General features: G+C 49.1%; 1 protein-coding gene across 1 annotated transcript; it reads left to right on the top strand.

The window, feature by feature from the left end:
- LOC135389226 (serine/arginine repetitive matrix protein 1-like) lies at nucleotides 1–27093 on the top strand. Its single transcript, XM_064619292.1, has 5 exons — nucleotides 1–78; nucleotides 10701–10756; nucleotides 17512–20214; nucleotides 24422–24718; nucleotides 26445–27093. Exons 1-5 carry the CDS (start codon nucleotides 39–41, stop codon nucleotides 26757–26759), a joined length of 3411 nt encoding a protein of 1136 aa, XP_064475362.1. The 5' UTR covers nucleotides 1–38; the 3' UTR covers nucleotides 26760–27093.
- The last annotated feature ends 9 nt before the right edge of the window (nucleotides 27094–27102 follow it).

Below are 27102 nucleotides of genomic sequence, written 5' to 3'. Positions count from 1 at the left end.
AGGAGGAAACGGTTCCTGTCTAAGAGGAAGGCGAGGTCATGCACGTCATGGCTTCACTCTTCCACGTGGGAGTCGCAGGTAAGAAATGTCTTTCTGGGTTACGCGCAGGGCAGGGTCACGTGCCCTTACACAACGCTGAGTAAACAATATAAATATACCCGCGTTCGTTGTGAGAGGCTACGCCCCCTGGAAGAATAAGTGCACTGCACACATCCGATTTGTAGCGAGCTTTTCGTGAGCTTTCCCGGCGGTTGGACAGGAAGTGGTATACTCTACATATAGCTGGGTTGACATAGATATATAATGGTGAATTTGGAGAGGTATCGTTGGAGTGTGCAAGTGCAAATAGAATCAAGACGTGTATGATGAACACACAAGTAGGATGTACGCGACAGTCTGGTGCTGCGTGTATTTTGTTTGAATGGATATGTAGCTCTATTAACGCCGAATGTAAGCATCTCGAGCTTTATAGCTAAAGCGACAGCTTTATGGAGGAAGCATATCCTGATATTCTATGACCACGTGACTGCCCTGTATTGTTATTTTTCTGCAACCACTAGTATTCTCCTGTTCTACTGACACTATGTCACAACGGCACTGATGCTTGCCCCGCCATTATTTCACTATGCATTTCGCTGGTGAATATTGCTGATGTAAACACCATAAATCTGTCTCATCACGACTGCGTCACTACTGGCGCGATGTATTCTTTCTTTCTTTTTTTTTGGTACTGCGTAATAATTATCGTAGGGGTTGGCCCTCACAGGTGACATTCAGGCAGGACAGTATCTTAAAAACAGAGCCTTGCTCGCAGTTCTAATTTCTCTTTCTTAATTTCATTCTCGTGGGAGCAGTGTTGAGAATCGAAGAGCGTCCATATAAGGCACCTTGGTATCAGTGTTGTGGATCTGAAATCTCGGATATGATCTCCATCTCGATACAAATCCACTTGAAATATATTAATATTTCACTGGCGGTTAATCAATGAGTAAAACTTGGACTTATAGTGTTCCCAACAAAACCGTAGAAATGCATCGTTCCAAGCTGTCCTTTATTTTTAACCATCTCCCTCCTTTTCTCGTTCTACCACTAAAGGACTGAATCAGTTTTCTACAGAGAGATTTTCATTGAGATTGAATCCTTTTTCTTCAGAGTGACTTTGGATTTGGATTCAATCACTTTTCCGCAGTGGGACTTTAATTTCGATTGGACCCTTTTTCTGCACGCTTTAACTGCACAGCTTCGATGCTTATGATACTGTTCCCTATCCACACTGTTCCATTGAAAATGAATGACACGCACTTAACCTACTCGACTCCATTTACCGGATATGAGATGCACCGCTGTGTGTCACGAAAGAACGACGTACAAGAATGTGTAACAAGGCTGCCTTGGAGGCCTCTATCGCACAAAACCACCGAACCTGCCTACATCACTCCCTCATTATCTTGTCAACATCTCATCAAGATCTTCAGCTACATTCGTGACGATTCCCATCAGCTGTGAGGCCAACAACGGCAAGCTGTTACCGTCACCACCACCACCACCGCCTGATACTTAGCATAACTACATAAGTGTCACTAAGATGCCTGGCCAACCCACGACCAGATGGGTTAGGCTTGTAGAGCGAGAAATGAGGCGACCAGGCTCTACTGAGGTTGATGGGTTTAATGACGGTTAATGGCGATGAACCGAAAACGAAAGCTCGGGTCACGCGCAGTGCTGCGCGTAACCGATGGCGGTGCTGGTGATGATTATGACGCTGCTGCTACAGGGCTCCCCCCCGTGGCGGATGACAAGGCTGGCGAGGAGGGCCGAGGTTGGCGGAAAGGTCGGGCGCCGAGGCCAAGGAGTGCAGGAGCCGGACCCGAGGCGGCGGGCGGCTCGTAGTGTGCGAGCTGCGGCGCCCAATGCACTCGACGTGGAGGGGGAGGAATGCTGGAGACAGGAGGTGAGGACGGACGTAGGGAGGGCGGGTCGGGCGATACCAGAGGTGCCGACTCCAGGAATGCGGGCTTGAGCCTGTCGATGGCCACAGTGTCAGGTCCCCGTGGAAGATCGAGGCGAAAAAACTTCGCGGCTCGCGAGATGACCTTGTAGGGGCCGTCATAGGGAGGCTGCAAGCTGGAGCGCACAGAGTCCCGGCGGACGAAGACGTGGGTGGCTTGATTAAGATCGGGGCTCACGAACACGCGTGTTGCGGGACCGGAGCGGGTAGGCGTGGGCTTGAGGTCCCGGAAGAGCTGGCGGAGACGGTCGATGTAGGAGGAAGGGTCGTGCACGAGCGGGGCCGAGGGGGTGAAGAATGATCCGGGAAGGCGGAGCGGGCAGCCGTAGACCATGTGGGCCGCGCTGCAGTCATCCTGGCGGATCGCGGCGCGAAGGCCAAGCAGGACGAAGGGTAGACGCTCGGGCCAGGTTGTGTCGCCGTGGTCAGTGGCGCGGAGGGAAGCCTTGAGCTGCCGATGAAGGCGCTCGACCAGGCCGTTGGCAGCCGGATGGTAGGCCGTGGTTCGGATGTGATGGGTTCCGAGGGCGCTGCACAGGTGACCGAAGAGGGCCGATTCAAACTGGCGTCCTCTGTCCGTGGTTACAGTGGACGGGACGCCGAATCGGGAAACCCAGGAGAAGAGGAATGCGTGGGCCACCGTCTCTGCCGTGATGTCAGGGATCGGCGTTACCTCCGGCCAGCGGGTAAAGCGGTCGATGCACGAGAGCAGGTAGCGGTAGCCTTTGGCCGGAGGAAGCGGGCCGACCAAGTCGATGTGGACCTGGTCGAAACGTGCATCTGGCGGAAGGAACCGCGATGGAGGCGAGATGGTGTGGCGGTAGATTTTGGACCGCTGGCAGGCCAGGCAGGCCCGCGCCCAGTCACGGACGTCGGCATTCATGCGAGGCCATATGTAGCGCTCTGCGACGATCTTTTGCGTGCCGCGCACGCCAGGGTGGGACAGCGAGTGGAGGGCGTTGAAAACATGCCGGCGGAAGGCCAGGGGAACGAAAGGGCGCGGGGTACCAGTAGAGGTGTCGCACCATAGACTTGCCGTCGAACCGGGGAGCGAGATCTCCCGAAAAGTAGTGGATGAGGCGGGGGAGGAACGAAGATTGGCGAGATCTTGATCAGCGTGTTGCGCCTGGGCGATGCCGTCCAAATCGACCGCGGGGGGCGGATGGAGAGCATTGACGTCCGGCCGCGAGAGTGCGTCGGCAGCGGCATTGTCTTCGCCTGCGACGTGTCGCACATCGGTCGTGAACTCCAAGAGGTAGGACATGTGGCGGGTTTCACGAGGCGAGTGGTTGAGGGAGGCCGATCGCAGGGCGAACATGAGAGGCTTGTGGTCGGTGTACAGCACAAACGGGCGGCCCTCGAGAAAATGGCGGTAGTGTCTGCATGCCAGGTAGGCGGCGAGGAGCTCACGCCCGAAGGTGCTGTAGCGTGTTTCGGCTGGCGAGAGACGTTGGGAAAAGAAACCGAGAGGTTTCCAGTGGCCATCCTGACGCTGCTGCAAGACTGCGCCGACAGCAGCAGTGGAGGCGTCGACGAACAACGCTGTCTCGGCGTCAGGACGAGGATGGTGGAGCAGCACAGCATCTGCCAGGGCCTGCTTGACCTCTTCGAACGCACGTTCTGCTGCCGGTGTCCACTCCAGAGGGGCAGCACGGGCCTCTTTCGGATGGTCAGCGCCGAGAGCTGCGTAGAGAGGCTGGAGCAAGGCAGCACAGCGAGGCACAAAACGTCGGTAGAAAGTCACGAGGCCGAGGAATGAACGAAGTCCTTTGCGAGAAGTGGGGGCAGGAAAGTCTCGGATGGCCTGGACCTTGGATGCGAGTGGCCGGATGCCTTGCGGGGTGATGGTGTGTCCCAGGAAGGTAAGGGTGGTAACGCCAAACTCGCACTTGGCGGCATTGATGGAGACTCCGTAGTCCTCCAGGCGCGAGAACAGGGCGCGCAGATGGGCGCGATGAGCCTCCGGAGATGGACTTGCGACGAGGATGTCATCCATGTATGCGAATGCGAAGTCCAGGCCGCGGAGCACTTCGTTGATGAATCGTTGGAATGTCTGCGCAGCATTACGCAGGCCAAAGGGCATCCGCACGTATTCAAAGAGGCCAAAAGGGGTGGTTATAGCAGTCTTCGGGATGTCAGGGGGATGGACGGGAATTTGGTGATAGGCTTTGATGAGGTCTATCTTGGAGAAGATGGTCGCTCCGTCAAGATTCGCGGTGAAGTCCTGAATATGGGGAAGCGGGTATCTGTCCGGTACCGTGACGATGTTGAGTGCACGGTAGTCCCCACATGGGCGCCAATCACCAGGTGTTGCTTTGGGCACCATGTGGAGAGCGGAAGACCACGGGCTGGAGGAAGGCCGAATGATCCCCAGTTCGAGCATGTGCTCAAATTCCCTCTTGGCAATGACGAGGCGCTCCGGAGCCAGCCGTCTGGGGCGAGCGAAGACAGGGGGGCCCCGTGTCACGATGTGGTGAGTGACGCTGTGGCGAGGTGGGCAAGAGGCGTGCGATTGGCGCAGGACAGCGGGGAACTCCGTGACAATGTCGGCGAAAGCAGTGGGCAACGGTAGCCGTATGGTGGGACTAATGGCGGCTATATGCGCTGGAGCTCCATAAACGTGCAAAGAAGTAGTGTTGTCGACGAGGCGCTGGCGTCTAATATCCACAAGAAGGTCGAAATGGTGGAGGAAGTCTGCGCCAAGGATTGCGAAGGGGAGGTCGGCGATGGTAAAAACCCAACGAAATACTCTGCGCAGGCCGAGGTCAAGGGTGACGGAGCGTTGGCCGTAAGTTGAGATGGTGGACTTGTTGACGGCCTGCAAAGCCAAGTCTGGTTGTCGGTGTCGTTTTTCTGCGGGGGTTGGTGGAACGACGCTCACGTCAGCCCCGGTGTCCACCAGGAAGCGACAGCCGGATACGCGGTCCGTGATCCGGAAGAGCCGGCTGTTGTCGCCCCCAGCCATGCCAGCCGTTAATGGTTGGGGGGGGGGCGTTTCCCGGCCACGAGCAAGGGGCCTGGCAGTTCCTTGCGGCATCGCCGAATTTTCGATGATACCAGCAGAAGTGGTGCTGAGAGGGCGAAGGAGACCGTTGACGGGATGGCGAGCAGCGACGGCAAAACGGGCGGCGAGGGGAACGTGGTCGCTGCGGGGGAATGGCGTCCACCCGGTTCACAAGGGCCGCCACCGTAGTCTGGAGTTGCTGGAGCGACGTGCTGATGGCATTGATTGCAACAGAAGCCTCAGGTGCCACAGAAGCCTCAAGCGGTGGAAGTGGCGGTGTCCGGCTGGGAGGCGAAGAGCTGGTGGAGTGCTGGTCGCCGTTCATGATGGTGGAACGCTAAAACATCACGTCCGGGTCACCAGTTGTAGAGCGAGAAATGAGGCGACCAGGCTCTACTGAGGTTGATGGGTTTAATGACGGTTAATGGCGATGAACCGAAAACGAAAGCTCGGGTCACGCGCAGTGCTGCGCGTAACCGATGGCGGTGCTGGTGATGATTATGACGCTGCTGCTACAGGCTAATCAACCGGAAGGACTTCCGTACGTCTTGTACAGAAACGGTGAAGCCGAACATGTGAGCAGAACAGCTAACGAAAATATTACTAGTTCTCGATGATGCTCCTCCCGAACCGCAAAGGTCGCAGCAGGACATATAGGAACTAATCCTCGCGTGGAGCAAGTCTAACACAGAGCACCTGCCACCTATTGGGTGTGCTCGCGCTGTCTCTCAAGCGGTCTGAGAATGCTGTTGCGCGTGCCTGCTGTAAGATGATGTCTGCAAGTTCGCAAGGTGCAAACACTAAGGTCCTCCACGCATACACTTGCGAGATCCAAGAGCCGATCGCAGGAAGAGAACCGGTGGTGAACAAAGATATGGATATGGACTTCTTATTGGCTGAATTCAGGGCCGCGGTACACCTATCACATGTCGCCAGGTGCAGAAGGCATCACTTATGGTGCCTGGGAGCTCAAATATTTGCACCGCGCTACTCCACAATAAAAGCGGAATAAGGCACCGCAAAAAGAAATGTCCTATAATCTCGGACATGTCGCAAGACGGACAAGTGTCCGTACGACATATCCGAAAGCGCTGCAAACGTTCACGCAGTGGAAGGACGCATGGTCCAGCTTCCACTGGAGGCTAGCGTGCCGTGCGTCCAACCAGCCGGCAGTGGTACGACCCCAGGTGCACTTCGTTTGCGCTGGTGTTCTAAAAAAATGACAGACGCCTGTCTTCACCATGGGTATTTGACGTGCAGGCGCCGCATACGGCTACACATGGACGAAAATGAGCAAGGAGTATCTCTGCCTAGGCCGCAGCCCAGAACTTTCCATGAAGTTCTTGATTCACTGGATTCACAACAATGGATTAGTACATACATATTGATACTCCTGGCCCGTCAAAACCAAAACTATTCCCGGGATTTTAACTTGAGGTTTGACGAGGACCTGAAATGGTGCATTGCAGGTTGGCTGAACATTAAAAAAAAAGAGCGTCACCTTTACAATGTTCATGTACACATATACAATGTTCAATCGAGAATATTACAGTCTACAGCATTACAACGAGAACGATCATTAGGATGCTTTAACATTGTGCTACCACATATTGAAACATACAGTGACGCTGCTATTTGTCACTGCAAATGGCTATGGCATGTCTGTATTGTCAACATGCGGGGAACATGCCTATCAGGAGGTAGGCCTCTTTACACGTACTCCGATTCATACTAACACACAACATCACTTTTTTTAAATTTTTATTCACAACCTTTACTTAGGTGTCAGAGGTGAAAAATAATAGCATTATTTACACGAGGGTCGAGACGACCTTTTTCGTTTTCTTCATCACCTGTTTTTACGTTTAACGTTCGCAAACAAGTCCTGATGTCATACCGTCCTTGTTAGGAAGTTGTCAGGAGTTGCATCCGGTGCAAAAGCAACTATGTTGGCGAAGGTCATGACATGGGTACAAAAAGACTGTATTGCACACTGTAGGATGGGACAAAAAAGTTATTTACACGTGTTTATTGTCATCAAGTAGGATAGTTATTTATATATACAGAAGGTGTATTTACACGTGATCGAATGGCTGATGATATTTACAATATATGATGAAATGTACACTAAAACCCATACCATACTAATAACTCTAATAATCATACATTAGAAACGAAAGTACTATAGAGACGATAGAACACAAGAAGCTTTCAGGATAATGCAAACACAGCTCAAGTAGTTCGTATTGCCAAATGTAGGCTTGTAGGCTGATTAGGTGAATCACAAAAATAGTGAACCCATCTTCCTTAGCGTTTTGGCTTACTATTTCTATATCTTTAGTTTACCAATCTGCATTATTTTTCTAACAAAGCTAACAATGCTTCTAGTTATTTATACACTTGTATTGCTAGCGAGGTTTGAGACTGTATGACTGTATTTTTATTACAGTTTATTTATTTACGTGCCCCCACAAAAGGGAAATTAATCCCTGACGTGGCGGAAGGCACACGACATGTAGGAATACAACAACAACAACACTAACAGAACTTGAAAAACAAAAATTTGACAAGAACGTCAAATAAAATTGATAAAATACACGAGAAATAAGAGAGAATAAAAGGTGCCTAATACATCAGCTCCACAAGTTGTTCTCTAAGTTCGCGAAGAACATTCACACATCATATAATAATACCGACTGTAGTAAGCGGCCAGTACAAAAGGCAGGAGTTTGGAGTGTGCGGTGACGAGGGACTGAGACCACTGGCGCTGGACTCAATGAATAAGGCGTGAAATAGGTTGACAAGCTATAACCTATATGAAAAGTATCAGGGTGACTCTTGAATTCCCTAAAAATTATTGTCATCAATTTCACAGCTTTATATCCCATACACGCAAAATGCGGTACCTCTTTCGGATTGGCTCCGTAGTTGTGTATGAAAGATTACCGACAGCTCCTCCACAGTTCCCTTAGAAGTCGGCCCAGGACGCACATTCCCCAGGGCGTCAGTCGTGACGTTGCCCACATACGTGAGGCCGACAACGGCAAGCCCTTTCACCATCACCACCACCACCACCACCACCGACAGCTCCTCACCTCACAGACTCACAGACTCGTGTAGCGCTCTCCAAATGGTGATGAACCCCAATGCAATAGTATTCTAGCCCGGTGTATCAGAACATCATGTGTCCAACGCAAATCAATCGGTGAAGACATCTCCCTGCAATGAATTCCCTCCCACGTGGGCATCAGTGGCAACGAAAAAGCGGACCAACTATCAGCTGCCGCCCACCGCAGCAAGGGCCCCTGTTTGCCAACGCCGGGAGACAGCGACAGAAAATATGTTACCAATTATATATTTCTAATACAGCACCCTGGGATCCGGGACATCCTGGAAAATCATCAACTTGATCTCCCGTTGAAAGGACTTTCTCGCAGTACACAAACCCTGCTCTTCAAATTCCGTACAAGAAGCGCTTTTACTAAATCGCAACTATTCAAGATTGACTCTCTGGACAACGCAAATTGCACACATTGTCAGCAAATCGAAACTATCGAACACATCCTGCTTCGTTGCTGTGCATATGCTGTGGTGATGGATAAGTACTTTGGCCATCGCAGGAATTGTGCTGTGGATGATGTCCTACATTCCAGCGATGTACGTGCCAGCAGTGCGCCGTTCAAAGCGATAATACTTCCGAGGCGCTTGCTCTATAGGATGTCTCTCCGACGTAGTCTCTAATTCCCAGTCACGGCAATGTCTGTTCGATCTGTCGTGTACCGACCTCCACCAGCGAAGTGTGTGGCCGTACAGCTCACTAGCACGGAGTCCAGGGTTGCGTGAATGAGAAACATTACGCCTGACTGTCGCTTGCACAAGGTCCGCCGAATGGGCCAGAAAAAGAAGGAGTCTTTACTACTTTAAAAGAAGGATAGTCTTTAGTTCGGATAGTTAGTTAGTTTAGTTAGATTATCAACCACCGCCGAGCGTTTTTGTCGTACGTCAACGATGGAACAGCAGCCGATATTCCCCCCGCTCGGTCAGCATTGCGATGCAGCTATACCGCACGTCCACACCAGTTGTCACGTCACGATGGCGTCGCTGAAGGCCTTTCTGGTGCGACAGCGCAGTACACAGTACCACACCAAAAGGCACAGGACGCACTCGCTTCTCATAAAACTCTCAGTAGCAGATGCAAGCAATGACGGCGCTATTCTGGCGTCACCTGTTTGCCACTGAACCAACGGTGCGGTGGAAACGGTCAAACAGGCTGCACACTGTCGGGAAGCACCGGGGTATCGCTATACAACGCGCAGTTAGATTCGTGCTGCACCACTCGTTCTTCTCGTGGTATCAGCGGTCCGAAAAAGTCGAGGTCTTGTCGTTGATATCTTTCGAATCCTTCGTTTCGGACATCACGCAGCCGGAGGACGTCTAGCGCCTCCGAAGCGGGAGCAGACGTTGTTGCTCACATCGACCGTGGGATATCGGGTTCAATGAGGAGCTGCCCTACCACACACATCACATAGTGACACGCGTGGCGGCACTCATCACGTGTCTACCGTGAAGGCAAAGAAGGGCGCACGCAAAGTTTCGCGCACGGGAGATTCGGGGGGCTATTGCAGGCCTCCCAATTTCGCTACGGTTGTAGCAATTGTGGGGAAACGGTTCTCGGGCGCCTAACATTCCATACCGAACAAGAACAGAAACAAAGTTGTGTGCCTCTAGACTGCTCCTTTAAGACAAACGTCGGCACAGTTCCCTGTCAACAGCTCCCGTGGCAGTGTGGTTAGGATGATCGCTTTCCACGCCGAGACAGGGAGGTGACACGGGTTCGAATCCTGTCACCGGCTGTGCTGTCTGAGGTTTCCCCTGTGTTTTCCGAAGAATTTCCGGACGAATGTGGGCACAGTTCCCCATGAACTCGGCCCAGGACGCATACTAACCATCCTTTCTGTCCCCCATGCACTCCTTCCTGCTGTCCTCTCTCCATTGAAAATTGTCCAAAGCCTCCCTCAATGGTGGCAAAAGTTTCCAGGAGGAAATTGCCGAAAGTCCCACAATCCTCCGGCGAGTACGTCGCCAGTTAGAATTTTTTATCACGTTAGGTGAAACACCCTGTATAAAGAAAATTTATTACATTAACCTGATGTAACGAAAGAAAGAGAGGACTCCAACTTAACGTAACAACAAACAACTTTAAGCAGACGCTTCGCCTGTCATACGACGGGCATCATCAGTGCAAGACTGAGCGGGAGAGCTGACAACCAACCGCTACTTAAGGAGATGACAGTATTGTTCGGGAAGGGGGCACAGTTTTTGTTACAATGCAATTTCGTTTGGTCATCTCCCGGCTTTTGGAGTATTTTCGCATTAACCTGATGACCGTATTACTTGGTCTTACTACGTAGATGGGTAGAAACCCAGCGAACCGGTGGAGATGTAGGAAGGGAGTTGCCTCAGGACAGAAGCCGCCGATATTTCGAACAGAGACTGTTCTTCCCTATGATGAGGACGGTGCCCAGAAGAAGAACAGTCTCTGTTCAAAATATCGGCGCCTTCTGTCCTGAGGCAACTCCCTTCCTTGGTCTTACTACGTCTTTTATGTCTTGATCTTGTATGGCGAAGAGGAATCTTATATGTTGCCTTTCAGATATCGTTACTTCTCTCTGTCTTCTTTTGTTTTAGGTCTGACTGTGATGCTCTTGCTCTCAGCGATTAGTGGAGCACACGGGGAAGAAAACGTAAGTAGGCGAGCGCAAAACAACGTACATAACGAACACAAAGCGACTGGATGCCCCGACGATTACGTTCTCTCTGGTGGTCGAAGTGAGAGTCGTGGACTAAACGGCTCAGAAAACCTAGTACCCTAGCCACACGGCAAACTTAATGCATTAAACGGAATGGTATTACCTTCACCTCCTAACCAACCATCATCTCGAATGACAACGTTCTCTCCCCAGATTCGTTGAAGATAGGAGGCGTACGCCTTCTTTGTGACAATTATGCAGGACATAATTACAACAGAAAAGGCGTACCCCTCCTGCTTCCAACAAATCAGGGGAGAGAACGACGTCATTCGAGATCGATATACACCAGATCGTGATACACTCATATAAATGAACTTCACCACATCGCACACTCCTAGTCAACTGTCATCCCGTGTGACATTGTTCTTAACCCTGATTTGCAGAAAGCGAAGGGGGGTGGGGGGTGGGGGGGCGTACGCTATTTTTGTGGCATTATGCAGTTTATTATTGCCACAAAAATGGCGTATGCCCTCTGTTTTCATACAATCAAATCAAGGGAGCGAACGTTGTCACACGAGATGATGGTGTGCAAGGAGCGTGTTATGCGGTGAAGCTATGTTTTTAATGTGTAGCCGAAGGGTGGTGCTTGGGGGCGACTGCTGCACTCGTAAGAATGAACTTCACCGTTTGGCACGCCCCTATCTAACCATCATCCCGAATGACATCGTTCTCGCCCTTGATGTGTTGAAAGCGTCTTTTTTGTATCAATTATGTGCTGCATAAGTGGTACAAAAAAAAGAAAAAAAAAGAAAAAGGCTTGCACCCCCCCCCCCCCGTTTTTAACAAATCGTTTAACAATCGTTGATCGTTTAACAAATCGTTAACAATGTCGTTTGGGATGGCGGTTGGCTAGGAGCATGCTATGCGGTAAAGTTCATTTTTAAAAGTGTAGCGTAAATAACGTATTAGATATATGATCAACTACTTCGTACGAATGTGGATTAGGAGGGAATAGTCAAAGGAGCACTGACGTCAACCCCGAATCATTTTTTAATGCGTTAGCATTAGGAGTGCGAAAATGGCAAGAGCTGTATGTATATGTGTGTGTGTGTGTGTGTGGGCAGTGTACCGCCTCAGTGGCGGTGAATCGCCCACCCCATTACCATCCAATGTATGTGTGTGTGTGTGTGTGTGTCGGTGTATGAGATGGTGAAGCCTTACTGAGGCAGAGGCATAAGTGGGCATGTAAAGGGGATACAAGACGGTACATGTAGATGGAGGTAAATGATTTGAAATTGAAGTAGTCGATGATAATTAAGAGTAAGAGGTAAGAGGTAGTAGAGGTAATTAAAGGCAATTAAAGCAAGAAAGTTGAGTTTAAAGGTGATGAATGTAAGATATATGTAATTAAGAGAACGATTGAATGAAATAAAAGATTACCGAAGGTAATCGCAGGTTACCGGTGGTAATTCAATGTAATTAAACATAATTAACGTCAGTTGAAAGGGAATTGAGAGTAATTAAAGCAAGTAAACTTGATTAAAGGGAATTAAATGAAATTGAAGATAACCTCAGGTAACCTACGGTTACCTTCGGTAACTAAAGGGTAATTACAGCGTAATCGAAATTCGAAAGTAATTGAGGCTAATTAAAGGTTAATTCAATGGACTTACATACAGTAATCGAAAGTGTCGAACCGGAAGTCAAGTATAGACCGGAGGTGGAAAAGCAGAGGTCCGGTTAGAGCAGAAGTGGGGTACCGGAAGTCGAGTTGAACCGGAAGTCGATACTGGAAGTCTAGTATAGAGGGGGATATGGACAACCGGAAGTCGAGGTCAGACCGGAGGTGGACAACCGGAAGTTGGGTTGAGACCGGAAGTGGATACCCGGAAGTCAAGTATGAACTAGAAAAGGCGCTTAATGCTAACGCATCTTTCTCGCATTTACCACCAAATTGCCACTGATTTTTTGTTTGTTTGTTTGGCTATGGCGTGTTCTGCAACGAACAGAATGAGTTCTCGCGAAAGAACGATGAGCGCAGACGCGAGACCTCCGTTTTGTGCACCTTTACAATATTCTCCACCTTGGCAAGACCGTGTTGGAGAATGAAGGAAGTAGGAGGGTGTTCGTGACGTAGCCCGTTCCCCTGACATGTGACTCGCGATAGCGGGTGTAAGCAACGCGTGAGCTTAGAGGATAGAAACAAAGACGAAAGGGCACGGGGACCTGTCGACGTCATGCGGGGATCGTGGCGGCCATCTGTGGGTTCTTTCTCAGACAGCTTTTTTTTTTTATTTGATTGCGCTGTGTCAGGACACCGCACAGCGAGAATGTATTGCATGGCGGCTCTATTGGACTGCTTGACGAATGGGAAAGCTAATTGCCCTTTAAAGGAGCTATGAACTCTACCAAGCTAGCCCGCCGACCGTGTCGGCTCCAAACGGAGATTTTAACTGTGACACATTTTGTATAGATGAATCCGGTAGGCCACACACACATACATACCACCACATACATATAGCACGCTCCTAGCCAACCATCATTCCGAATGACAACGTTCTCGCCCATAATCTTTTGATAACAAGATGCGGAGCTATTATGTATCAATTATGTACGGCTACAAAATAGGCTCCGCCTCTCGTTTTCAACAAATTTGGGAAGAGAACGTTGTCATGCGGGATGACGGTTGACTAGGAGCGTACTATGTGGTGAAGTTAGTTTGTAAGAGTGTAAAGCAGAACGTTATGTGTACCTCCACGTTGGCGTCTGATTGCGTGCTACAATTCTTCAGATGACGTAACAATGGATAGAGGTATCTGGATGACGGTACGTCTACCCTCCCGTATCCGAAAAACAGTGAGTTTTTGTATTAACGCTGCACATGTTATGGAGGAGAAATATGGAACAATAAATTGTAAATGGAATTACGAAGCGTAGAATAATAATAACCTATACACCTAATACACCTATTACACCCGTAACTAAATACCTGCAAGCATGAGTTCTTACCTCCTTTAAGCTTAGGAGGGAAAAATGTGTCTCAAACCAGTGGCAGTGTAAATGTTTTAGGGTAGTTGAGGGTGCTATACAGTTCAGTCACGTGATATTAGAATATGTAAAAACCAAGAGGAAGGTACTAAGAATTTAGGGTGAGCTAGTTATGAAGCACGAGGCTGTTTGCGCTTTCCTGGAGCACATGGTGCAGTGCTACACTTAAGTGTCAAGTCAATGGAGCAGAGTTTCCGAACTGGCCTCAGTTGTCGGCGCTGTTGGAGAAAATAAAAGGGAGTCAGTAAATCAAAGCTATGTAACATAGCGGGCTGTAACGTCAAGATGGGCTGATTTTCCTCGTGGCTCATCAACAATACAAACAAGATGAAACATGCATGACATGCAATTGAATTTTTTGAATCCTGAAAACAGGATGTTTTTTTTTATCCCTTACAGATGGTTTTATAAAAAGCTATGAGAGCAGCACGGATAGCATTTTTTGGTGCAAGTGATTGGAGTTGCAGGTCTCACACTATATATAGTGAAGCCGAAATCTCCATTTATTTATCTTTAAAATGAATCAATCACCATTTTTTTGGAAATGAGATACACAGCCAAGCAGACATTCCCTCTGGCTAAGAGTATGTAACTTCTATAAATGACTAATTACCTAGTATCGACGAACTAGCTCTTTAATTGGGCAGGTTCGGGCAAAAAGGAGACAGTATAGAATGGAAGGCAGTTTTCGTTCAAAGCCACACTCCTGAAAGAAAAAAAGATAGATCAATAAAAATCGTGAAACGAGCACGTATGTTGGAATATACATAATCGAGTTTCGCTATGCAGATGAGGCGAAACCTAAACCGCAGGCATCGGGAGCGCAGGGAGGACAACGCTCATTCCACGTCAAAGGACCACGTGTTTTGAAGCGATAGATATGGTTGGAGCAAGTGTTGATCTGCTGGCTATAGACCAACAGTTTTATGGGCCAGATAAGCCACCAGAGCGCGTGGCTCAGTGGTTAGCGTGCTGGCCATGTCACGTCGAAACTTGGAGGTACCCCGGTTTGAATCCAGGTGCCGGCTGTGCTGTCTGGGGTTTTTCCTAGACGCTGTGAGACATATGTCGACACAGTTCCTTTAGAACTCGGCCCAGGGCGCACATTCACATAATGACGTTGCAAACCGCTGTGACGCCGACGACGGCGAACTCTTTCTGCACTACCACCACCGGCGCCAGATAAGCCGCCGATTGCGAAGGTCATGTTCTCACTGGGCTCCTGATGCGCGCGGGTTCAGTTTCGGATCATTTGCATATTTGGCGGTGGATATTTCAACGCACGTGCTCGTTTGAAGAATGTTTTACAATGAGAATGGCTTTCAACAAGAATTGCTTCCCGTTCTGCGTGCTCTCGATTGCTCGAAGCCCTTTAATTAAGTTGTTAACTGATTACTTTTATCAATTTCTGATCTAGCAGTTACATACTCTCCTTGAGGGAACGTCCGCCTGGCAAAACGGTATCTGAGCTGCTCTCATAGCTTTTTTGTAAAAAAAAAAACATCTGCAGCGAATACAGACCCCGGAATACACACCCCGGACATAGACATTCCGCGTCTTGTCCCTTCCGGTGGTGGTGGTGGTGCTGGTGAAAGGGCTCGCCGTTGTCGGCTTCACAGAGGTGGGCAACGTCACAACTGACGCCGTGGGGGAATGTGCGTCTTGGGCCGACTTCTAAGGGAACTGCACCGTCATATGTCTGAGTCTGAAAGCGTCTGAGGAAAACCCAGGAAAACCCGAGACAGTACATCCGGCACCGGGATTCGAACCCTGGTACCTCCAAGACTCGACGTGATGCTACCCACGGAGCCGCGCGAGCTGGTGTCCTCCTTCTCCCAGTCTTCCAACAGAAGGAGTTGCTCGGCCACTGTCAACGAATTGTGTTCGTGGATCCTACAGGAAATTACAAAGATGATGTTACCATGGCAGCACGACATCACGTTTGCTGCACGCCCTACTCTTTCCGCAAGTTTTTATGGACAAATTGCATCGGGGACGGTCGAAAGATGAACCGATTCTCGTAGCAAGACAACGGTCACGCATTGTAGCGACGTATAGATTTGTATCGCATGTGCTCTCTGAAGTCACCTCTATAACATCCACTTCGTCTGCGAGTGTAACCGTCGAGGGCCAGAGCTACTCGATAGCAATTGCGGCGACATGACCAGCGCACCCTTTATCGTTGCCGAATTTCAAAGTGGACCAACTCACTTGCCTCAATACCAGCTGAACTAAGCCCACGTAAAACCTGGTGCCTGCATGGGACGTCCGTATGGGTTAGATTTTAAACGGACGTTCCGTCTTGACTGGGCGTCAGACTTGGTCGTGGCCCGTGCGCACTTTATGAAACACGCACACGTACAAGCCACACGCCAACTGGCCTGTCATGTCAACATCGGTTAGGAGCTCGGTTGAAGGTCAAAGTGCATTTCTGGCAGAACGACATTACTGACTTCCGAATCTGCCGTCTCTTGGGGGCCATTTTCTCGCGCTATTCGCGCCGAGAAGTTTGGGAGTCGCCCCCTGGTGTTCACTGAACGAACCGTGTCGTGGGGATATTCCCGGGCAGTATTCGCACATTGCATTGCGTATCAAGGCATTGCACGTGTAAGAGGCTGTCCAGCACTGATATTTCCTGGTGATTCATGACGAAAACGACATATGTGTTCCAAGTAAATCTCATTTTCATTCCAATATGGCAGTTTTTACTGTAAGCAACAAAAACGCAACCGAAACGAAGATCCCCACCAAGAGGCGGCACAGTGGCGTTCCTAGTGAGGGTCTCGCCGCGAATAGGCCTTGTCGCGTTACTCTCAAACCACCAGTCTCCGCGCGCTCCGTAGCCTCGTTCCCAGCGACGGCACAACGGCAGGGGGGGGGGGGGAACTGCCGAAATTGCTCTTCCCATTGGGGTGAATACTGATGGCCGCCGTCTTTCATGAGTACGACTGACGATAACATAACATTGTCATCCGGTAAGCATCTGGGTAGCGTATCACCGTTCGAAAGATAAGGAAAAAGAAGACTGCTTGCTTCGGCGTGCGATATGCACAGTTGTTCACGACGAGGAGTACTGGTCGATGCGATATCTTTTCTACAGCGGTTCCAGAGCGGGAGAGAATGAACGCGCACCACATGAACACGAACGGACACGAAAATGAACGAAAACACACACGGGAAAATGAAGGAACTCGGCAAACAGCAGTCCACACGTGCACAGTTCCTGTGACCACCACGGAGTGGCAGCACTAATGGTGGCGCCCATTCCTTAAATCGCGTTCTTGTGTTTATTGATTAGGACAACGTCCCAGAAGGTCCCTGGGGCGGCCATAAGTTGACCCACTTCACCTAGAAGGTATCGTCATTTGCTGTAATTGACATAAAATATAATTTCCCTATTTTATAGAACTCTGTCCATAGCTACTGCGGACGCCCTGTCTAGTATGGAATAAGGCATGTAGATTAAATACTGGCGATGATCATAAAAGGAAACGGCAAGGTAGAAGAAAGGCGCGTAGTTTTTGCTTAGCACTCGTAGAAGCCGCGGACTGCCTGAAGGTGTCGATCGCTTGTTCTGCGGTCTCCTATTCGGCTTGTAACTCTCTTTGCAGTCCTTATGTGTACCACGTGTCTCAGCTTTCTGCACGCCAAAATGCATATTTTGAGCACTCGCACTGATACAACGTGGCTTGAATTTCCAGGTCGCCTCAGCTGCCGATACGTTAGCGGCCAGCGATTCCAGCGATTCAGCCACCCCTACTACGGCACCGCCTCCGCCGCTACCTACTAGCGAAGACTCATCTACACTTGAAGTCAGACCTTCTTCCGAAGTTGAAGTTCTCAATAAGAGCCCGCTCTTTGTCAGCCAGATCAGACCCACCGAATTCGACTCTCCCTCGCAGCAGTCGCCGCCGACCTTCGACACAAGGGCATTCGAAGAAGCGGCTGCCGCCATTCCCAATATTACTGGAAGTGGATTCCGCTTCGAGACTTTCCACCAGGCATCCGAAACGGGGGCCAACACGAAACCCCTTAACAACACCGGTACTTCACATGTAGAAAGACCGTTCGAGAACTTTGCTGCTCCAGGCGCAGCCAGGCATGAACACTTCTTCACATTTACAAACTCCAATACAACTTCCGAAGTTAAATCACTTCCTCTATCGCTACCGCCGACGCAAGGTCAGGCTCAAGTCGCAGGCGGAGCGCCTAGATTCAGTTTCCGTGACACAGCAAACTCGCAGGCGGATGATACTTCGGATGAAAAGCCGCGACCTACGAAAAAGCCCGTTCGAGTCGCCTTCATTAGGTTCCGAGACGGTACGACAACTATTCGCCAGCGACCAATTCAAAATGCTGGTCCGTTCGCGAACAGTGCAGGTCCTCAGAGAGATGTGCAGCCGCGTACGACGAGAATCACGTTCCAGTCCAATGGAGGGATAACACCTAAGGCACCAGCGTTTCAGCAGCAGGCTTTGCGTTCGGCCGTTTTCCAAGGTACGGTGTCGCCGAGGGAAGGCGATGTTCAGGAACGTACGTTTACACAAGGGTTAACTGCACCACAAGCTACACCACGTCGTAACTTCCAGTCTAGTCAGCGTCCGCAGGCAGCGAGTTTCCCAGACTTTCCTCCTCGACCAGAGCAACCTTCGCAAGCGGTCGACCAACAATCTGTTGTTGACTCTAAGGGCCCCCAACAGCGCCAGGATTTTACTCCTCAACTGCAGAGCTTTCAAAGATTTCCTGTTCAGCCCGCACAGCTGCTTCAAGGCGCAGCAAAAACTGACAATGGAACCCCTCAGCAGCAAAAACAACAACAACAGAACTTGAGGCCCCCTTTTCAAGGATTTCAAAGAATTCCTATCCGTTCCGAACAGCCACTTCAAAAAGTGCAACCTAACGAAAACGCTCCCCAACAACGCCAGGACTTGAGGGTTCCATTTCAGGGCTTCCAGAGATTACCTGCTCGTTCACAACAGCCGCGTCAAGATGCAGAACAGACTGACGACAAAACTTCTGAACAAAGCCAGGCCAGGCCTCCATTTCAAGGTTTCCAGAGGATACTCACTCCTTCCCAACTGCCCCGTCAGGACGCAGAACAGGTTGGCGATAAAACGCATCAACAACGCCAGGACTTCACCCCTACCTTCCAGCGTTCGCAAGGCCCGCAGCAGGTCCAGCCAAGACCACAGCAACAAACATTATCTGACTTCAGACCAAGACAAGCTTCTCGCACATCCACATTCCAGAATTTCCAGACCCCTCAGCGACAGACACAACCAAGTGAACAATCAAACTCCCAAGACGTGCCTGCACGCCCAGATTTCCGAGAACCATTCCAACGTTTCAAAGGCCAGCAAACACCAAACCCACAGCAAAACTTACTCAGCCTGAACCCACAGACCACCAGGGCGCCAGTTTTCCAAAGTTTTTCAAACCGAGATACCCAAGCTGGCCTGCGAGACCAAGTCGCACCACCTCAGCGGCAAGACTTCACGCAAGCCAACGACCGTTCGCAGGCACCGCAGAGGGCACAGCAGCCCGCACGCTTCAATAGCGGCCCAAACCCAACACAGGGCCCAAGAAATGTCCAAAGATTCCCGAACATCCAGCCACTACAAAGACCACAAGATACCTCCCGAGCGCCAAAAATCGAGGTACAGGGTTTCTTGCAACCACCGCCGCAACGACCTCAGAACCAACCACGACCGACACAACAACAGCCTCCAGTTCTTCGCAACTTCCAACAGGCTGGCAATCCACCTGCAAGAAACGCATTTCAGTCACCTCAAGCTCGACCAGAACAAGCACGTCAACCACCGCCTCAAAACTCCTTCCAGGCCCGGACACCACCACCTCGTCAAGACTTCTCCCCACCTGTGTCGCCACGTGACGACGGGCGGAATGCCGTGCAACAGAACTTCCAACCGTCTTCTCCGCCACAGGCTCCAAGGCAACAAAACAACTTTCAGTTTAACAACCGTGCTCCAAGTAGCGCGCCCGCTCCTCAACCGAGGCAACCTGCAAGACAGCCAGCAGGTCCCCAACCTTCACAACCAAATGCACAATCGGGAGGCCTCGAGCCGTTCAGAAATGATTTCCAAGCAGCATTGAGACAGAGAGCATTCTCGGCGTCAACGGTTGCTCCAGAGGGTGCGAGACCTAGTTCTCCGACGCCGTCAACGAGCGGCGACTCAACGCCCAAACGGAAGATCAACCGTGTTGTCTTCATTCCTGGCAACTTCGGTGTGACGCCTACACGTCGTCCTGATCCTTACCGGTCAAAATTACCAGGACTGGCTGGTTCTGACTACCCAACGTACAGCGAAGTTCCCTTCACGAATTTCCGCTGTGACGAGCAGCAGTATGGTGGAATGTATGCTGACGTAGAGGCTGGATGTCAGGTACAGCACATTTGATTATTTGCGTAATTCTGAGAATGCATATTCCTTGCTACAGGGAAAACTGCAGTATAGTGTATTGCTCATTGATTTGCTATACAATCTGACAGCTATTATACCAGGAGCAGGATTGCAAAGTTTACAGGAATATGCGGGCTGGGTATGAATCGATTTAACATGAAGCCTGAGATTGGGCGGATACAGAGGAACACAAAACAAACACCACGCTTGTCTTGTGTCCCTCCCGTGTTTGCCCAAGCGATCTTCACAAAGGAAAACCCACATCCGCAAACACACTTCCATCCTGCTATGGCGCTCACACTCCTGGGTTCCCTGCGAGCCGAGTGTCCTTTTCATTTCTTTCTTGTTTTAATTTGTTAATTTATTAATTTTTCTTTTTGTTATTCCTTTTTCTTTCTTGTTTATATTTTTCATTTTTCTCTTTCTTTTTTTGTTTAGGGAATAGCAAGCCGGCGTGCCGCATGGCTGACCTTTCCCCTTTCTTTTCTGCCAATAAATTCCCCCCCCCCCTCCTCCGCTCACACACTATCGCATTCACGGGTGGAGTGTGTAGAAGTAGGTGGTGGTGACGGTGATGATAACAGCTTGCCGGTATGAAGCTATGAACAAAGAAGCTGTTTATATTACACGAAGGAATGACCCGTGCCGAAGCTATTACGTAATTACTGTTCTTCAGTGGTGTTAACGAGAAGCCTAACAATGGTGGCTCCCTGGTCCCCTATCTAGCAAACTTTTCTATACATGTGAGTTTCCCGTGTTTTCATCGATTTTGCATCAATGACTCCTCACGTTTCTAATTCAGTTAGTCGCGACGATAATTCAGGGGAGATAATGTTTACAAAAGACACGTGCTGTACTCCTCCGTCTTTCTTGGAACGCCAGTACAAAGCGCGAAATAGAGCGGCGTGGTTGTAAAAATAATGGGCCTAGCTACATGCTGCACAGTGTTGCTCGCTTTACTCCAACTTGCTTTCCTGTATCAAGGACCAGATATTGAGTTATAATAGTAGAGAAAGTGGGCTTCCTCGACAACAGCGACGGCAATAAATGTAGAAAAACTAATGATGACACGGGATGCTCCCCTGTGGTAGCCGCACCCTACCCCGCTTCCTCGAAGAGTACAACATGATGGGAAAGGTAGGGGAATACTACTAAAACCAGGCGGATGAGGAGAGAGAGAGAAATACATGATGACGATGATATGGGGATGACTTCCGCTCATTGAGCGGAATGAACACGAAATTGACAACCGGAAAGCTGATCCAAAGAGCGCATTGATGCACTGCCCCGCGCAAGAAATATGTAAACCGAAACCGATTAATTACTCGAAAAAATCACAAAGTGCCGATGCGTTTTTTTTCTTGCAATATTTTTCACTGAAGGTCCCGATGCCTAAACAGAGGTTCCGTAAGCGTGCGAAGTAAAAGTTAAAAGTTAAGATGTTTATCTAATTAGTGAGCGTATGCAAATGAGCCGCTCACTACTGAGCTTATGGTCGATGTCCCAAGGATCTTTACCGAAAAGAAATTTCTTCGATAGCGCCACCTGTTCACGAAATATTCAGCCGGGGGATTTTCGTGAAACACCCTGTATATTACCTCTATTAGAGGCGACCCTTCTAAGAGTGTAGCATGAGGCGTAGGTTATGAAACATTCTCATGCACCATGTAAATATGGTACACGTACTCAAAACGGATAAAACAAAGAGGGTTGGAGTACACTTACACGTAACGCAAAATAGACAGAGCTTCACAACAGAACACCCTGAAGGCCGACTATTGCACATAATGATACCGTTATCACTGGTGACTTGCGGAAACCGCGGGGTGTACGACTTTTTGTGACAATCGACATAACTGCAGAAGTGTCACAAAAAGGCGTACACTTCCTGCTTTCATGAAACGATGTCACTCGGGATGATGTTTTGGTAGGAGCGTGTTATGCAGTGAACAACAACTAAATTAATGACGATGAGATGAGGTGTGAAGTTCTCCTTTGAGAGTGTAAAAAGCGAGGACGTACATGTAACAGTTCACATGAACGCTAAGTGTTAGAACAATTGCGTACGCTCCTCGGCCTTTGCAAATCAGGAGACAGATTGGGATGTATCGACCTATTTTTGGACGTTTGGCATTGTGCATAGTGTGTTAAGGATAGGCGGACCTATCCCATTTCCTACAAACAAGTCAACGATGTTATTCGGGGGCCTTTTAACCTACGCGTACGCCTTTTTGTGACACTTATGCTGTTCATAATTCTCACAAAAAAGGCGTACCCCTCCCGTTTTCCACAAATCAGGGCAGATAACGATATCATTCGAGGTTATGGCTGGCTAGGAGTGTGCTATGCGGTGAAGTTCATTTTTAAGAGTGTACGCTCTAAAAATAGGGGGGGGGGGTGATGCCGAAATAGCTTGCCGTTGTTGGCCACGACAACAGCACAAAAAAAAAAGGAAAGAATAAAAAGGCGGAACGAAGAAACTTAAAGGGTTCAAGGTGGCGTATGGGCGGGATGAATGATACTGATGAGTGATGAGCCTGAAATGCAAGGGCGTACGCCTTTTTGTGGCGACTATTACGACATCCGGTTTCGCAGCAAACACGGTCTGCGCCAACCGCTATGTCGACTGATACTGCTATCGCTTCTGATTTGAGGAGAGAGAGGGCCGTATATGCCTTTAATGGCAATTCAAATTGCCACAGAGAGGCGTACGCCTCCCGTTTTCAGCAAATCAGGAAAGTGAAAGCTATCATTCTGCATGGTGGCTGGTTCCTAGCATCCTTAGTCGCGGAAGGACCGGAAGTCTTCGTGACACCGAAAGGCTTGTTTATGTTTACCCGTGAAAGTCATGTATATCCAAATTGCCGCAAAAAAGACGTACGCCCCCTCTTCGAATCAGAAGCGATAACCCTATCATTCGGTGCAACAGTTGGCGCACACCGTGCTATGCGGTGAAGCTTTATTTGTAGAATGTATGCAGTGTAGAATGTAGTCAGAGTGTTAACTAGCCGTATAAGGGACGCATAATTCATACAAAGCAAATTGGGGAATAAAATAAATTGCCGGGTCCGTGTAATACGGACGGCGATGAGTTAATTGTGTGAGCAATTACGGCAATTTCATTATTCTGTTAAAACAGGGAGGGAGGGAACAGCAGCATCGGCTCGCTGTTGTTGGCCACATAGAAGTGGCGTCGTCACGACTATAGCAAAAAAAAAAAAAAAAGAAGAAGCCGGATGGAGGATAGAGGATGAAGGGCGGAGATGCGCAGAGGGCGCATGAGTTCGTCGGGGAGAGCAAAGTGTTAGATGGGTCGTTGAGCAAGACCTGCCTTCTGCAGAAAGAGAATAAGGTTTCTTGCTTTAACGGAACGTTCGGCAGGACTTCACCACGTAACAAACTCCTAGCCAATCACCATTCCGAATGATATCATTCTGTCTCTTGATTTGTTGAAAATGGGAGTCTTGTACACATTATGCATGTCCAAGAAGCATGCAATCCAGTGCATGGATGACGTGCGTAGCATGACCGAACTTGTCCTCAAGCTCAAGGTTATGTTACCCACTTTGTACAATGTGATAGTATTGTAGTGGTTTTGCTTTTATTTTGGTTATGACATTGTACACTCTTAAAAATGAACTTCACCGCATAGCACGCTCCTAGCCAACCATAATCTCGAATGATATCGTTATCTGCCTTTTTTGTGACAATTATGAACAGCATAAGTGTCACAAAAAAGGCGTACGCCTCCCGTTTTCAACAAATCAGGGCAGATAACGATATCATTCGAGATTATGGTTGGCTAGGAGCGTGCTATGCGGTGAAGTTCATTTTTAAGAGTGTAGGGTTTCCGAACAAAAACGTATTAAAATGTCGTCTGGGTCACAGAAGGTTTTTCGACTACACACAACGCTTTTTTTAAGCGATGTAACATTTCTTTGGGAATGAGTAATCCGTACACAGCACACGGAGCGAAAGGCTCAAGAAAATATCGCCCCTTTCCAGAGGACACCAGCTGGTTTATTCGTCGCTTTCTTATGTATGTTCATATGTGTTGAGATTTGTGCTGCTCAGGGTGTCTAGCGCGTAATTCCACGATGATGCTGATATATATATATCCATATATCTACTTCGCGAAGTGTATCTGCCTTTCGGACCCACATTGTTCATTTGTCCTACTCTTGTGCAGGTTTTCCACTCATGCCAGCCCGGCAACCGTCAAAAGAGTTTCCTCTGCCCCAACGGGACCATCTTCAAACAGGAGCTGTTTACTTGCGACTGGTGGTACAACGTTAAGTGCGACGACTCGCCAAACTTCTTCCACCTTAATTCCGAAATGTTCAAACCACCCAAGCCAAAGCAGAGAGACTCCTCCGATGTGCCAGACAACCAGGAGTCCACAGGGAGAGCCTCGAGGACCCGCCCTGAGACGCAACCAAATGCGCAGCGGTCTCAGTTGCCACGAAGCCAACCACAGCAGGTTCAGGTCGGTCTTCAACACTTGAGTTGCTTAGAAATAAGCCACATTTATAAAGTGGACGCTGTCTTAGCTTCAGCTCGTATCACGAACTTGCGGTCGTGATTGAATTTTGACGGAGTCCTCTTGATAGCTGGTAAAAGTTTTCGAGACTTTTCGCACATTTCTGATTCGCGCTTCAGGTTCAACAACACGCCCAATAGTCCGCCACTGTCCTGTTGCTGTTGCAGTGAAGTTTGCGCAGCGCCATTTCGGGCCCAAACTGCCACCGATCCCAACAGTAGGTAGTTTCATCAGCGGGTTTTGCATGGTGTTTCAAATGGTATGGGGCCAAGGAAAGCTACAAAACATGTAGGAAATCCACAGACAAAGCGGTGCTTCTTGAAGAGTGCGAACAACTCGAGACCGTGTATATGAAAGTGCCACGTCGTCTGTTAAACTACCGGGCGTTGCATAATTTGGGGCGCTGACGTTGCTGCTCACTCGCGCCACCTGGCTCAAAGCAACAGGCCCTAACTTTATCGTTGTCACCGTTTGCTGTCAAGTGGACAGACACCCTTCAACACTATGGGATCTATGGGATAACGCATACATCTTTAAAATATATAGCGCCGCGAGCAACTGTTGCAATTGCGCCAAATTTGTCTGGGCTGGTAGAATTTCAATGGTTGCTAGTGCTTAACGAGGATACGTTATTTTCGGTGCGGGCCTTAGAAGCATTCGGGTACCTGCCAGGAAATGACAAGAAAAGGCGCATCGCGTCCTTCGTTCACTTTGTGGCACCCCACAGAATAAAGATGCTTCAAACGAGAACGCTTATCACATCAAGCACTAGACAAATATTTCAAAAATCAAAAGATGACAAAAAATTTCGTCTACGTTGAGCCATCTATCTCCTACACGTTTTTTTTTATTAGCTATGCTTAGCCGAAAAGACTCGTTAATATTTTAGATTCAAGCTACGTGGAAGGTAACGCATTGTGACACAACAAGTAAGAACAGATAACAGGATGGTAGCAGAATCCCACTGTCGTGCGTGGTGGTGGAAAACTTGATGGAGTACGCACTGCCCCTTTGAAGGAGCAAAGGGATGACATTTAACGTCGCTCGAAATCCTGCCTCATCTATCAAGCTCTCTACCAGGAGTCATCCTGCAAAATATTTTCGCTCTGCGGTGCGTTATCGCTGTGCAATCGAATTTACAAAGAAAAAAAAATAAAAAAAAGGAAAAGAGAAACAGTCGGAGACAGCCGACACCATTCTCGCGTGACGTATTGGAGACACCGTGGCTTGTTTCTTTGTTTTTCCTTCGCAGCTCATGCGCCGCTTCTGCATGCTTAAGCTGTGCAGCTGTACGTCACTGGTCACCTGAGGGGAATAGCATACGTCACGACGTCCTCTCTTTCTGCGATGCGCTCTTTTCACGAGGAGAAGGATTTTTCGAAGGGTGTGCGGAACAGAACCCGCGTGCTCGCTCTGTAGGCCAACTGCACTCGTCATTCTTTCCCAGGAATCATTTTGTTCGTTGGAGAACACTGCACCGAAAAAGAAAAAAAAAATGGTGCCATCTCAGTTCTTCTTTAAGAACGAGAAACACGTCTTGTAATTCTAAAGAACATGCCATCTTTTGGGAAATATACGACCTGCATTTCTGCGTAATAACTGTAACGATTATTTACTCTTGGAGTATAGTGCACTTACTTCCGTACCATAATTTTCGAGTTTTCTTTTTCAGGCACAACGATCTCAGCCACCACGGCATCAGTTGCAGAGCTCGCAAACGTTCTCGGGACAGCCAACCGTGGCACGTCCAGAGGCCCGTGGTGAGGTACGGCCAGCCGCATCCGACCCTCAAACACTCGGCGTGGTACAATCTGCTGCTCCCAAGCCTGAAGTTCTTGGCGTGGTACAACCTGCTGCTACCAAGCCTGATGTGGTACAGTCCGCCGCTGCCGGGCCTGTAGCGCTTGGAGTGGTACAGCCTGCTGCAGCAGAGCATCGGGAAAAAATAGAAATAGTCGCGACTGAAGAACAGCCTGAAAAGGAATAAGATGAAACCTATTTTAATTTTTCATTGAATAACCATCGCAATGTCACATCAAATTTATCACATCACATCATCCTGTTACTTCACTCTCTCTCTCATCGTTTTTGCACCAAAGGTCTTGAAAAAAGAACGACTGGGCTCCACATTTTGAAAAGGGGATACATTAAACACGGTTTGGCAGCTCCTCACTGCTGGGCAACGCTATGCCATACCTTCAGTGCCATTCGTTTGACAAGGAAAAAGTAAAACAAGATAAACACGTATTTTGGAATATCTACGCGTTCATACGCTATGAGTTCTGTCGAGTGAGTGTACGTGTCAATAAAGTCTTTGTTTGAAGTAACGG

Source organism: Ornithodoros turicata, chromosome 3, assembly GCF_037126465.1.
Source record: "Ornithodoros turicata isolate Travis chromosome 3, ASM3712646v1, whole genome shotgun sequence".
Taxonomy (NCBI): domain Eukaryota; kingdom Metazoa; phylum Arthropoda; class Arachnida; order Ixodida; family Argasidae; genus Ornithodoros; species Ornithodoros turicata.
The sequence above is the reverse complement of the archived record's forward strand: the minus strand, read 5'-3'. Positions and strand labels throughout refer to the sequence as shown.